The sequence below is a fragment of the Poecilia latipinna genome, unplaced genomic scaffold (genome assembly GCF_001443285.1).
Source record: "Poecilia latipinna isolate Pla-1442-1.1 unplaced genomic scaffold, P_latipinna-1.0 Scaffold1145, whole genome shotgun sequence".
Classification (NCBI taxonomy): domain Eukaryota; kingdom Metazoa; phylum Chordata; class Actinopteri; order Cyprinodontiformes; family Poeciliidae; genus Poecilia; species Poecilia latipinna.
Window position 1 is genome coordinate 21,305 of NW_015113761.1, and position 12,836 is coordinate 34,140.

The 12,836-nt window shown below is 41.5% G+C and overlaps 1 protein-coding gene across 1 annotated transcript; it reads left to right on the forward strand.

Moving 5' to 3' along the window:
* The first annotated feature begins 115 nt into the window (after positions 1–115).
* Positions 116–10,658, forward strand: sf3b2 (splicing factor 3b, subunit 2). The gene is made up of 21 exons (XM_015052911.1): positions 116–289; positions 689–735; positions 872–919; positions 1,313–1,546; positions 1,675–1,744; positions 2,222–2,322; positions 2,624–2,732; positions 3,478–3,572; positions 3,663–3,905; positions 4,000–4,125; positions 4,224–4,304; positions 4,485–4,712; positions 4,806–4,955; positions 5,231–5,320; positions 6,824–6,931; positions 7,078–7,185; positions 7,346–7,488; positions 7,921–8,022; positions 9,775–9,874; positions 9,976–10,161; positions 10,260–10,658. Exons 1-21 carry the CDS (start codon positions 160–162, stop codon positions 10,329–10,331), a joined length of 2,571 nt encoding a protein of 856 aa, XP_014908397.1. The 5' UTR covers positions 116–159; the 3' UTR covers positions 10,332–10,658.
* The last annotated feature ends 2,178 nt before the right edge of the window (positions 10,659–12,836 follow it).

Consider the following 12,836-nt stretch of genomic DNA (forward strand, 5'->3'; position numbering starts at 1 on the left):
AAAGCTGAAGCTACAATTATGTATATGTCACCACACTGACATCTAGAGGCGTAACATTGTACAGCATCGGTCGTTCTCGAACTCCGTGTCCCAGCGAGCTTCTCTCGAGTTCTCGCGTTATCTCAGCTACCGCCGTTGTTCCATTGAGAGAAGCTCAACATGGCATCCGACGGAACACCGGTCGCGGAGGCTCTCCCGTCTGAATTGGGGAATGCTATTGCGGCTTTGAATACATGGAGCAACCCGGACCTCCAGACCAAGCTGGCCGAGCTCGGAGCACCAAACATGGGTATGAAAGACGCGGAGATAGAACTTCATCAGCAGCGTGTTTAGCTAATTTCTGGCTAGCCAGTTGCTAGCCGCAGCAAGCACTACTGAAACGCAGTGCTTCCGTTGAGGTGGGCTGCCGCCAGGCCTGTACAGTGTTTACATCAACTTGAACGCATTATTTGTAGTAGTTAGCATGTATATAATTTTTCCGACCCAATATGGGATGATTAAAGCACAAGCTGAACCGATGTGATAGTTTTTAGCGAAGCACCCACTTTAATTTTTGCGCCTTGGCTAACTTTCAGGAGTAGTTGAATGGATTAGTTACTCAGTTTTTGCAATGATTATTTACGTCTTCGTTACATAAACGTTATCTGGTGGATAATATTAAGATTAGTGTTAATTTTCTCTCGTCCAGGACCTCGGGAGGAGCTCATCGACAGGCTGAAAGGTTACATGATCCAGGTGAGCAAACCGCCGAACTTTAAACAAGAAATAATGGCCTCCAGTCGTTTTTGTGGGGTTTGTTGCAACACAAATTTAAATTCTCCTCTTCTTTTAGTCATTTGGTGTCTGAAATAAGTTATTTGTTGTGCTGCAGACTGGAATCATCCTTACTAAACCAAATGATGACAAAATGGCCTCTCAGGTGAGTTCTTTACAGGTCACAGGGGCATTGTGAGGGAATGTGGTGGTTCATTTATTTCGCTATGATGGGTTGGAAACGAGTTGCATGTTCAAAATGTCCAGGATTTGACAACACAACATTGTCTTTGTGTACATCCTGTTAATAGACTACCTGTTCATTATAAAACACAGTTTGGTCTGATATTAATTTGCATTGATTTTAGTTTGACTACCTGTTTAGAATAAAGATTAATGCATAAATTATAAGTAACAACACCATATGCTGTTGTCTCACCTGGACATTTGTAGGACTAGGGCTGCTCTAACAACATTTTTAGTAATGATTACAAATAATCAAGCAGCTTCTATATTATAAATGTATTTTTCTCATTTTCCATATCTTTCCTCCCTTCAGATGTCGGCGATTCCACCTATGCCCCCCATGCCCATGCCGCCGATGCCTCCAGGCATGAGCATGCTCCAGCCTCTGCCCATGATGCCTCCGGGAGCCCCGCCTCCGCCGGGCATTCCCATGGGCATGGAGCACGCTCCCCTGCCGCCTCCGGGCCTGTCCCAGGACGACCAGCTGAAGATGGCTCAGCAGAGAGCAGCCATGGTTCTACAGCAGGAGGAACGGGCCAAGCAGCAGGTGAGCTTCACCCACCGCTTGTAGCCCACTGGAACCTTTCAGAACACCAGACATAATGTAACCGTTTCAAATCTGTCACGATCACATGCACCTCTTCATTTGCTGGTTTTGTTCTCCTCCCGCGTCAGGCTGCGGTGATGATGGAGCAGGAGCGGCAGCAGGAGATGGTCAAGATGCAGACGAGATCCCTGCCCACAGGTTTGTTTTAAACCTTTTATTCAAATAAAAATTGCTTCCAGCTTGGAACCTGTGTGAAGATTTGAAAACTGTGTGTTTTCAGATGCTCTCCGTTCAGATTGAGGGAGGTTGAGTTACTTTCAATAGAATAGCAAAACATTTTGGTTCCATTGTGCGTATAGCTAATAGACCTACCTCTCAAAGTGAAACCTGTCTCTGTAAAATAAATTGTTAAATATATTTTGTGGAGTTAAATGGAGTTAAATAATAAAAAAAAAGTATTAGTAAAATATAATATCAGGTATCATTTTCCTTCCATTTCTCAAATATGCACTTTTTTGAGAAATTCCAATTAGCGTTTTCTTCAACTGTTTGAAATAAAATGTCCCTTTTGAGTTATAATATTAAAAAAAAAAAATTGAGATATCAATAGGCGCCGTTTCAAAGTTAGAATGAAATGATCATGTTTTAATGTTTCCTTGTGATTTCCATGTGAAGTTTCAGTCTTGGATCCTCGAGGTCCACTTCCTCCTGGTGTCACCATGCTGCCCCCCCAGAAGCAGAGGGTCCCTCCTCCTCCAGGAGAAGATAACAAGGAGGTAAACGCACCATTTCCTCCTGTACAAGGTTTTTTTTCACAACAAATTCAAAAGCTTTCACAGCAAGTTTGGTTCTAAATGAATCCTTTGTTTGTTAAAAAGACATTCCTTTGGATTTTGTCTTTTTATTGGATGCAAATTTTTATATATCTTCTTCTTCAAATTACTTTTTTTTTACTCTAAAAGTTAAAACTAAAAACTTCTCTTTTCATTTGGGAGATCTTGTCAGCCTGCTGGCTGAAAGTGGAGTCTGTGATTTATCTTTATCCTGATTAAAGTCTCTGAATCCAAACCCTTCCAGCCCTGGCAGAACGAGGAAGTGAGTGTCGGCGGGCCTAAAATCCCCCAGGTCCTGGAGAAGATCCTCCAGCTGAAGGAGATCAGACAGGAGCAGCTCACTGACGCACCAGGTCAGCACAGCTATCCGCCACTGAAAGAGAAACGCTGATTAAAGAGATTCTCTTCTCCTTTTTGCTGGATATTCCTTCTGAATAATTGGCTTGGTCGCTACAGATCAAATCTTTTACATCTGGGTCTGGATTTTTTCCGTGACTGTTCCAGCCTAGTATCACATTCTCTTCTGGGCCGATCAGACCACATTTATAGCTGAGCTCAAAAATTATCCGTACCCTTGGCAGATTTAAAAACCTTTTTCTTCTACCAAAAGAAATCTTAAACATGTGAAGAAAGTGCCGGTTTATCCGCTTAATTGACTCCCCCATAGGCCTGTCACGATAAACGATAAATCAATTAATCGCACGATAAATTAAACCTATCGACCTCATTTTAATTATCCGAAAGCAGGAGGAGAATCCACGCTTTCTGATGGGCTACCTGTCACATTCAGCGTTAAGCTCCCCCTCGGATATAACCCCTGATTTAGATCTGAGCGGCCACGCGATCTACACCACACTCCAGGATGATCGGTTACGACATCACCAGCGACAATCTTAGATCGGCCAACGTTGTAAGATTATCTTAAGGGGAAAATGGGGGCAACAAAATCGTGTAGTATGAACTAAAACTACTGCATCAGGTGGTCGAATGTGCTCATCTTCTCTATTTAAATCTAGTGATTACTGAAGGCTGAAAACATCTGAATAAATAATTGTTTTAAAATATCTAAATGTCATCATCTGCCCTTTGTTCCTCCAGAGGAAGATGACGATGATGGAGACATGGATGCCAACAATTCCTCCGCTCAAGCCATGTCTGAAACGGACGACGACGGCCAGATGTCTAAAAAAGATGTGAGTCTTTTAACCTTCACAATCTACTCTTCTGAATAGCAATTGTTTTATTTTATTGTTTTGACTTTACAAACTAAATGTTTTCACTAGAAAAACCGCAAACGCAGGAACCGCAAAAAGAAGAGCAAGAAGAAGCGAGCGCTGGAAAAGAAGGAGCAAGCTGAACAGCAGCAGCAGCAGCAGCAGCAGAAGAAGGAAGGCAGTGAGAAGGAGAAGGACAAAGATAAAGACAAAGGAAAAGACCCGGAGGTGGAGATCGAGTACGTCACCGAAGAGCCGGAGATCTACGACCCAAACTTCATCTTCTTCAAGAGGATCTTCGAAGCGTTTAAGGTGACTGCAGTAGCTTTATAATTTAGACTCCAAGTTGAATTGCCTTTTAGTGTTTGATTTATTTAACAGTTATCCTCTCTCTCCCTACACGTAGCTCACTGACGACGTGAAGAAAGAGAAAGAAAAGGAGCCAGAGAAGGCCGAAAAGCAGGAGGCGATCGGCATGCTGCGGAAAAAAGGCTTCGAGTTGGAGAGGAAGGACAGCGACGACAGCGATGAGGTATGGATACTGTCCGTTAGCGGAAGTGATTTATTTATTTTTTTTTCTTTTTTCTTATTTTTTTCCGCTTGTTTTGAACATCCTTGTTTCGTCTGCAGGAAGCCAAACCAGATGTACCAAAACTGTCCAAGAAGAAGCTGAGGAGGATGAACAGGCTGACTGTGGCTGAACTCAAACAAGTGAATCACGACTGTTGTTTTTAAATGAACTCAGAACGACTGTGATTTGAATCGAAACAACACTAGACGTCTGCTTGAGCACGTCATCCCTGTTTTGTGGGAACGCTTTGAATCTATGTACTTGTAGTAATAAAACGATCCTACGTTTATCCCTGTTGGTTTTCCTGATGCTTTCCGCAGTTGGTGGCCCGTCCGGATGTGGTGGAGATGCATGACGTGACGGCCCAGGAGCCCAAGCTGCTGGTCCACTTAAAGGCCACCAGGAACACGGTGCCTGTGCCGCGCCACTGGTGCTTCAAAAGAAAGTACCTGCAGGGGAAGAGAGGTATCGAGAAGCCTCCGTTTGAGCTGCCGGAGTTCATCCGGAGGACGGGGATCCAGGAGATGAGAGAGGCCCTGCAGGAGAAGGTGGGTGGCCCTTCAGCGCTCTCGGAGAAAAGCATTTAGCCAAGAATGCGTCGGGTTGCTAACGGCGTTAATGTTTCGTGAATGTCTGTGTAGGAGGACGCCAAATCTATGAAAACCAAAATGAGGGAGAAGGTCCGACCCAAGATGGGGAAGATTGACATCGACTACCAGAAGCTCCACGATGCTTTCTTCAAATGGCAAATCAAACCTAAACTCACCATCCATGGAGACCTTTACTACGAGGTACAACACAGTTCTCTTCCTTCAGGGATGAACTGAGGACGTTTGAGATGCACCGATTCCAGGATGGGGTGTTTTTTAAAAGAGATTTTTGGCTGATTGTATTTTATTTCTATTGACTGTAGAGGACATTGTACGAAAAAACACTGGGATGTTGAAGATGTGAAATTTTTATTTAAAAAAAAAAAAAAAGCTAAGCAGTGGCATTTTTAAATTTGAATGGTTAACAAGTTGAAAGTTTACTACCAATTGTGTTTTTCTCTTTTATGTTTTTTTAGGGTAAAGAGTTTGAAACCCGCCTGAAGGAGAAAAAGCCAGGAGATTTGTCAGATGAGTTGCGGATTGCTCTGGGGATGCCAGTTGGACCTGTAAGCTCAGAAACATTACAGCAAAAACTTAGAAATCAGCACAAGTAGAAATTTCACATCAAAATCACCCTGTGAGCATGAAAAGTAGATTTGGATAGTGGGAAGATCAGTTTTGACATACAATAAAAAATGCTTTTGTTTTAATTGAAAAATGTTAAATTATTCATTCCCTTCTCACTAATTATTGTAGCAGTTGACATTACAGCGGTCATCAACGTCTTACTGCTGAGAAGCTTTTTGCATGTTTTCACCAGTATTTTGAAGATTTATCCAGGATAGAAAAGCTCCCTAATGCTTTTCATTTCACCATTTAAGACTTTTTACACCATTAGAAACTCATTAAAAGATGCTAATTATTCAAATACTTAAATTTTTTGAATACGAGAAAAAAATTGTATTACTTAAAATGTATCACTATTCCTTTAGTGAACACTTTAGTTGGTCATTTGTAGCAAAGGATGCATCTGCAGCTAAAACAATACTGCCTACTAATGTGTGTTTCTTTTTTGTATTAATACTTGGATTGCAAAAGGTGCTTAACGGGAGATTTCTCTTCCAGAATTTCAATCGGGTGAAGCTAAAAATGCCGCTTGAGGAGTTCAGGGCAGAACAGATTTATAGACAAAGAAGGGTTTTCATCTGGAATACAAAAGAAGTATATTTTTGTACAGTTTTGGTTTAATTATTGCTGTTGCCGAGTAATTGGTTAACAATTAATTGATTATTAAATTAGTTGACAATTATTTTGTTAGTCGATTAATCACGAGTGAACCGGTTAATCGCGATTAAGTCGATTGATCGTTTCAGGTTCGCCCCCCACCGCAGATTCTTTTTTTATGTTCAGTCTGGGATGCTTCTTAATCAAAAATCTAAACGTTGTTATTGCTTCCTGTCAGCAGAAACCTGTTAGTAAAATGAATGTTTACTTTAAATCTACTTCTGTGTGAATAATTTTGGGCTCCATCCATCTTCCTATCAAACTCTGACTTGATGAACATTTCATGCATTAGATGTGTTCAGGTTATCGGCGCAAACTTTCTTATTACTCTGTGGATTCGAAGGGAAAATCCCAATTAAGTCGCATTGAGGCTTGTTGTAGTAATGTAACAAAATTCACAAGGGATTCCCATAGTTACGTGGTGGTAGATGTAACACTTATTAGATGTGACACACTGTTGTGTTTCTGTGTCATTCTGTCTGTTTGCTGCTCTAATTAACGTGCAGACAGTAAGAATACACGTTGTTTCCACGGAGGCGACGCGGCGCGTTCACACCAACACGCTATCAAGGAGCATCGCAGGATAGCTGTTAATAAAGCCCAGTAAATATTTACTCGTGTAGCTAATTTTATAGCCGGCGCTGTACGACAGCGAAAATGATTATCGCTTCATATCTTTCATCTCCTTCAGCGGGTCTGGCAAACAGAGAGCCTGTTTTACTGTTGACTGAGCAAACAACGCTTTACTCGGTGATAATGTGTTGCCTTCGCCCGTTTCTCGCCAGAACGCTCACAAGGTGCCGCCTCCCTGGTTGATCGCCATGCAGAGGTACGGACCCCCTCCCTCCTACCCCAACCTCAAGATCCCCGGACTCAACTCCCCAATCCCAGAGGTACAAAAAAACATGCTGGATGCTCAACATTTTGGTTGAAATATAAAACTTTATAATGCAAGAATACCTTCCCCCCACCCCCCCAAAAAAAAATGACTGTGGTTATTGATATGTGCTGTGTGTCTTGTCTCTGTTCGTCTGGTCAGAACTGTACATTCGGTTACCACGCCGGCGGGTGGGGGAAGCCCCCAGTAGACGAGATGGGCAAACCTCTGTACGGCGACGTGTTTGGGACCAATGCAACAGATTTCCAGGTCAGAGCTACGCAACGCAGGCCGAACTGAAAAAACACACATTCATCTGCTTTGTTTAATTTTTTTTTAAAACCCTTGTTAAAGGAAAACTATTCCAAAATAGAGCGGAAATGTTAACACACAGGCTAACAGGCAAGTGTGATTTTTTTTTTGCGTTCAGGCTAAGGCGGAGGAGGAAGAGGTGGACCGCACACCGTGGGGGGAGCTGGAGCCTTCGGATGAGGAGTCGTCGGAGGAGGAAGAGGAGGAGGAGAGCGACGAGGAGAAGCCAGACGAAACTGGATTCTTCACACCAGCAGACAGGTGCTCAGCATGCAAATTTAATTAAGCTTCGGCAAAGTGCGAACGCCTGATTCTCGAGGAGTCTTAAGGGGATTTCAGATTTAAATATGCGCTTCACGATTTCTTGGGATGAAATTCTGAAGTGTTAACACAATGAAAAAAAACATGTTTTTATTTCGCTGTTTATCAATTGCGACACTGAGATGATTCTTAACAGCAAGCTGTGAAATTGGAAGCCAGTTTTTTTTTGTTTCTCCTACCGTCTTTATCACAGAGTTTGCCTTGCAAATAACAAGAAGATTCTACCGCCTCAATGAATGACCTGTGGCTTCATTGTTTATCTGGAGGAGTTTCTGATATTTCTTTGGTTAATCCCAGCATAAAAAAAGAAACCCACTGGCCTGTAGATGGATACACTGAGCTAATCCGTTTGTCTACTTTTGTGCGTTCCAGTGGGTTAATCACTCCTGGAGGCATCTCCTCGGTACCAGCCGGCATGGAGACTCCAGAGCTGATCGAGCTGAGGAAGAAGAAGATCGAGGAAGCCATGGATGGGTGAGTGTCACTGCTACGCTGCTGTTTTAATTTCTTGTCACCTTTTCCATTTTTTTTGATGAGACTTCGTCAGAAATTAGACATATTTGTTTTCTTGAGTGCATTTCCAGAGGTAACGTCGTCTTGCTCAGGGTAAACGATGTTTCACTGCTTGGTTTTTAAAGTGTCCCAAACTAAAGAACAAACTGGCCCTTTGAGATTTATTGGGCTTTAATATGGCTGAACGATATTAGCATAAAGTGTGATATGCGATAATGTTGAGTTGTAATGAAAGCTATGAGAATAACATGACATAAAATAAATACTGAATGGTATCACTGTCTTTCTGCATTAAAAACAATTCCTGTGCTGCCTTCACTTACACTCCTACATGTTGTTTACTCATTTAAACATTAGTTCACACAATGTACTTCTTTACACTTGACATTACAAATAATTCATTTCTAATACGTTTTTTTGTCATTAACTGAAATGACTTGTTATGCATTAGTCGCATCAGCAGCTGATCCGTCTTTTTCCATTACACTGTTTTATGTAGTTAATGTATTAAAACATGTAAAACTGCTTTTCTACTCGCCATATAAAAATAGAATATTTTAAGAAAATGTTTGTTTTTCAAGTTGTAATTGAATTGGTTGTTATGGTGACAAAAGTGTTCATATACCTTGAACTATAGCACAAATTGACACTTAAGGTGCGTTCACACTGTAGCCTGAAGTGACCCAATTCCGATTTTTTTGACGTAATGCGACCTGTATCCGATCTTTTCATGGCAGTGTGAACAGCACAGGTCAGATTCTTTTTCGAATGTGACCCATGTCCGATACGTATCTGATTCAAATGCGACCTAAGGTTCAGGTCGCATTCATCCGAACTGAATGGCACTGATTCTCAACAAATCTCACTATTCTGCGTCCTGATATGCGCAAGCAGGAAGAAAAACAACAACCATGACGGATTACATGAGGATTAACTTGTTAATATGTTGCTCCGGCCGGACAACAACTTCAAATATGTAAGCTAAGCTCCACCGTTAGCCTCCATGTTTACTTCCGCAAACACTGAGCGCTTCTTCTTCTTTTTATGGCAGTTGGCAGAACATTGAGAACGTTGACGCTATTGCGCCCTCTACTGCGCATGCGGGACACTTTCAGGTCGTTTGCCCGTTCAGACTGCAGAACACATACAGGTTTCATTTACTGGCAGTGTGAACGGCCCGGCAAAAAAAATTGGAATTGCCAAAAAATCAGAATTAGGTCACTTCAGGCCGCAGTGTGAACGCATCCTTAATCACAAACTGTAATGTTCTCTAGTGATAAAAGTAGCGCTTATTTGTGAAGTGGAAAGACAAATAGATGGCAAAGCGTCCCCATAGCATAATGCTACCGTCACCATGTTGGGTGATGTTTAGTGTTAGTTTTCTAACACACGCTGCAACTACAAACTTCATTGTATTTTGGATATATTTTAATGTCTGCATAAAGTGATTCATTTTTGTTCAAATGTAAGTAAAATGTTTGTTTCTTTATAAATGAAATTTTGAAAAGTGTGGCTGGCTTTTGTATTCTCCTCACCCCCAGCCCCTCCAAAATAAGATCTGGTGCAGCCATTTTTCCTCAAACATCAAATGAGAAATTCTATTAAAATGCATCCAAGTTTGTGATTGTAACATGACAAAGAGGAGAAAAGCTTTGAGAGATGAAATTTCTTACAAGTCGCATCAATAAGTAAAAACCTGTTTTTGTTCTGCAGAAACGAGACACCGCAGCTTTTCACCGTTCTACCGGAGAGACGAACTGGGGCTGTTGGAGCGGCCATGATGGCCTCGACGCACATCTACGACATGACAGGGGTGAGACGCCATGGATTTCAGAACAAAATCAAAATATCCTCTCTTTTTATTTATTTATTTTTTAATAATAAAAAAAAATTCTGACTTTCTTCCTTTTCCAGGTTGGACGCAAAACCGGTGGAGGACAAGAGTCGCAGGGTGTGGAGGTGGCCCTGGCCCCTGAAGAGTTGGAGCTCGACCCGATGGCCATGACTCAGAAATATGAGGAGCATGTCAGAGAGCAGCAGGCGCAGGTGGAGAAGGAGGACTTCAGCGACATGGTGGCCGAGCACGCCGCCAAGCAGAAGGTTCATAAACCGTTTTGTTTTATTTATTTTTACATCATGGTGGCCTGTGATTAATAGCCCCCTTGCTTCCGCTCTCGCCTCTCTTTGTTTCTCACCAGCAAAAAAAGCGGAAGGCCCAGCCGCAGGACACACGAGGCGGTGCCAAGAAATACAAAGAGTTCAAGTTCTAGAGAAACGCCAACCCCAGGCACAGAGCCGGCCGCGGCAGGATGTGAAACAGAGAGAGACGTGCTCCGGTTTCTGTTTCGGAGGATGTACACAACAGCACCAATCAACTGTTTAGATCAGTACCAACTTTTTGTTCCCCCTTTTTTTCTTCTTTTTTTTCTTAAGAAGTATGCATCAACAATGTCGTCTGGCCACATGTCATGTAATTGGTGTCGTGTGCATTTCCTGTTTAACTTGTACTTTTTAGGTCTATTGGGCTATTTTTCCACCATTTTGTTTTTTTGTTGTTTTTTTTGTAAATAAACGATGTGATGTCATAAACATCGACATTTCAGTAATCGTCATTTTGGGATACATATTGTATGTTTAGCCGAGAGCTCTTCAACCTTTACAATCCTTATTTTTAATCTTATTTTTTGACATCTATACCCTCAATCCAACTAAATACAATTTTTAAAGCCACTCGTTGCATAACTGTTTGGAGCAAATATAATAATTGTTTATCTCTAATATAATACCTAATCATCTGATTACAGATTAATAAATTCATTAGGGCTAGTGTGCATCTGAAAGTGGGAGAGGACAACTCTGGAATAGATTGTCACAGAAGTTGCCACAAGCCCCATGCAGTGTTTGCTCCCTCCGCCGGGTGGCAGCAGAGGACTCTGAACTCGGCGGTCACGCGCCCCAGCCTGGGAAACACAGTGACCTACATATGTGGAGCAGCTACATGTTGACTCGGTCACTGGTACAAATGCACACATGCAGAGCAATAGCCTTGCTCAGAAACAAACGCTTTGCACCGTCCTGAAATGGGCTACGACTTTTCCCCATAGTGCCGAAGTAATGTAGCTGATGGCTTATAACTATAACTGCATTAGCTGTCATTGTTTTTACAGGGATTGGGGCTGTAAAATGATAGTTGATGCACTTGAAAGGTGCATGTTTCAGATATGTGACTGAAACTCAAATTTTATTGGTGCATTATTAGCACAAACGCCAAAAGAAATCCAATCAATACTCCACATGTTTCAACTGCATGATTTTTAATATTTTTTTAAAGTGTTATTTTGTTGAATAAGACACAGCAAAGACGTATACTGGCTCTCCGTGGACTTTCACTTGATGACTGTGCAGATTTGGAACGCTGCGTATAATTTGGCCCGGGATTATCCCGTGACCATGTTTTAATCTGCTTGAGTCTAATCTGTTTATCAGTGGCAGCCACTTCTGGAAGTGAGGAAAGCATGTTAAAAAGAGCAGCGGGAGAAATGTGCTTAAGCTCATTCATGTCACTTTCAAACATACCAAAATCAAAAGACTTGTGTTTTTTTGTTGTTTTTTACTGAGCAAAGCTCAAACAGGTGAATTTACCTGGATTAAGTTTGGCATTTAATGTGTAATAAAGTATGTATAACCTATTTGAAAGGCATTTTTGAGGACATGCTAGTGTTAAGTTGCATATTTTGGACAACAAATATTTTCAATCATCTAATTTTAAATCATACAGTCATAGTAACATAACTGATAAGATCATTCAATGATTTATACCAATTGTTAAATTGCAAATTTAATGGTTTAACACCAAACAACACATAATGGGTCATTTGAAAAAAAAAAAAAACTCATAATTAATCTTTACATTGTTATGCTAATAAATAATACATTTAAAGTAGATGTTTAACAATTTGCAATCATCTTCCTTGATATTGTTTTTGGTGTTTAAATATGCAGCATATGGTTGTCAGGCCTTCATTAGACCCCGGTTATGACTGCATCCCCGGGCTGCCAGAAACGCACACATGAGGCTGATGTAAGCTCTCTGATCACAGCTGTGATAATCTGATGAGCCGATGGCAGACGGTCACGTGTGACGTAGCCTGCGACGTTGGCATGAGGTCACCTTCTGATTCATAATCAGATTCTGAGGTTGTAGTCAGAGCCGCGCCTTAGTCACCTGAGGGCTGAAATGCTGCACCTGATTTTAAAGCTGCACGTGGCTGGACAGGTAATTCTGGGGGCGGGGGAGAAGCAGTGTGTGAGGTTTTATTCATTTATTTATTTATTTATGTTAATTGATCAGTAGGAGTCAAGCTAAATTTTCCCCTACCTGTCCACAAGTATGGAATTCCCTTCACGCCATGATGTCATATCTGATAGGGAATAGGAAACTACAACACAGCTTTGAAATGACCTGCCAGCACAAAACATCTTTAACTAACCGGTTTTGCACCTTGCGTGGGCCAGCCTACTTGGAGCTAACTGTATGACTAATGGAGTTCTTCCCAGCAACACTAAAGTGAGTGAGCAATTAAGGCCGACAGTAGAACTGTTTCAAAAGGAAAATGTTACAGTGTATTTTTTCTTGTGGTTTACCTTTAATAACGTAACATACAAACAAAGGGTTGTATGTATTCAGCCCTGGTTGTATTTGTTGCATACAACTAAAGTAGTTTATCTAATAAGCAGTCAGCAAATCTAAATCGCAGTAATTGGCAAAGTTAATA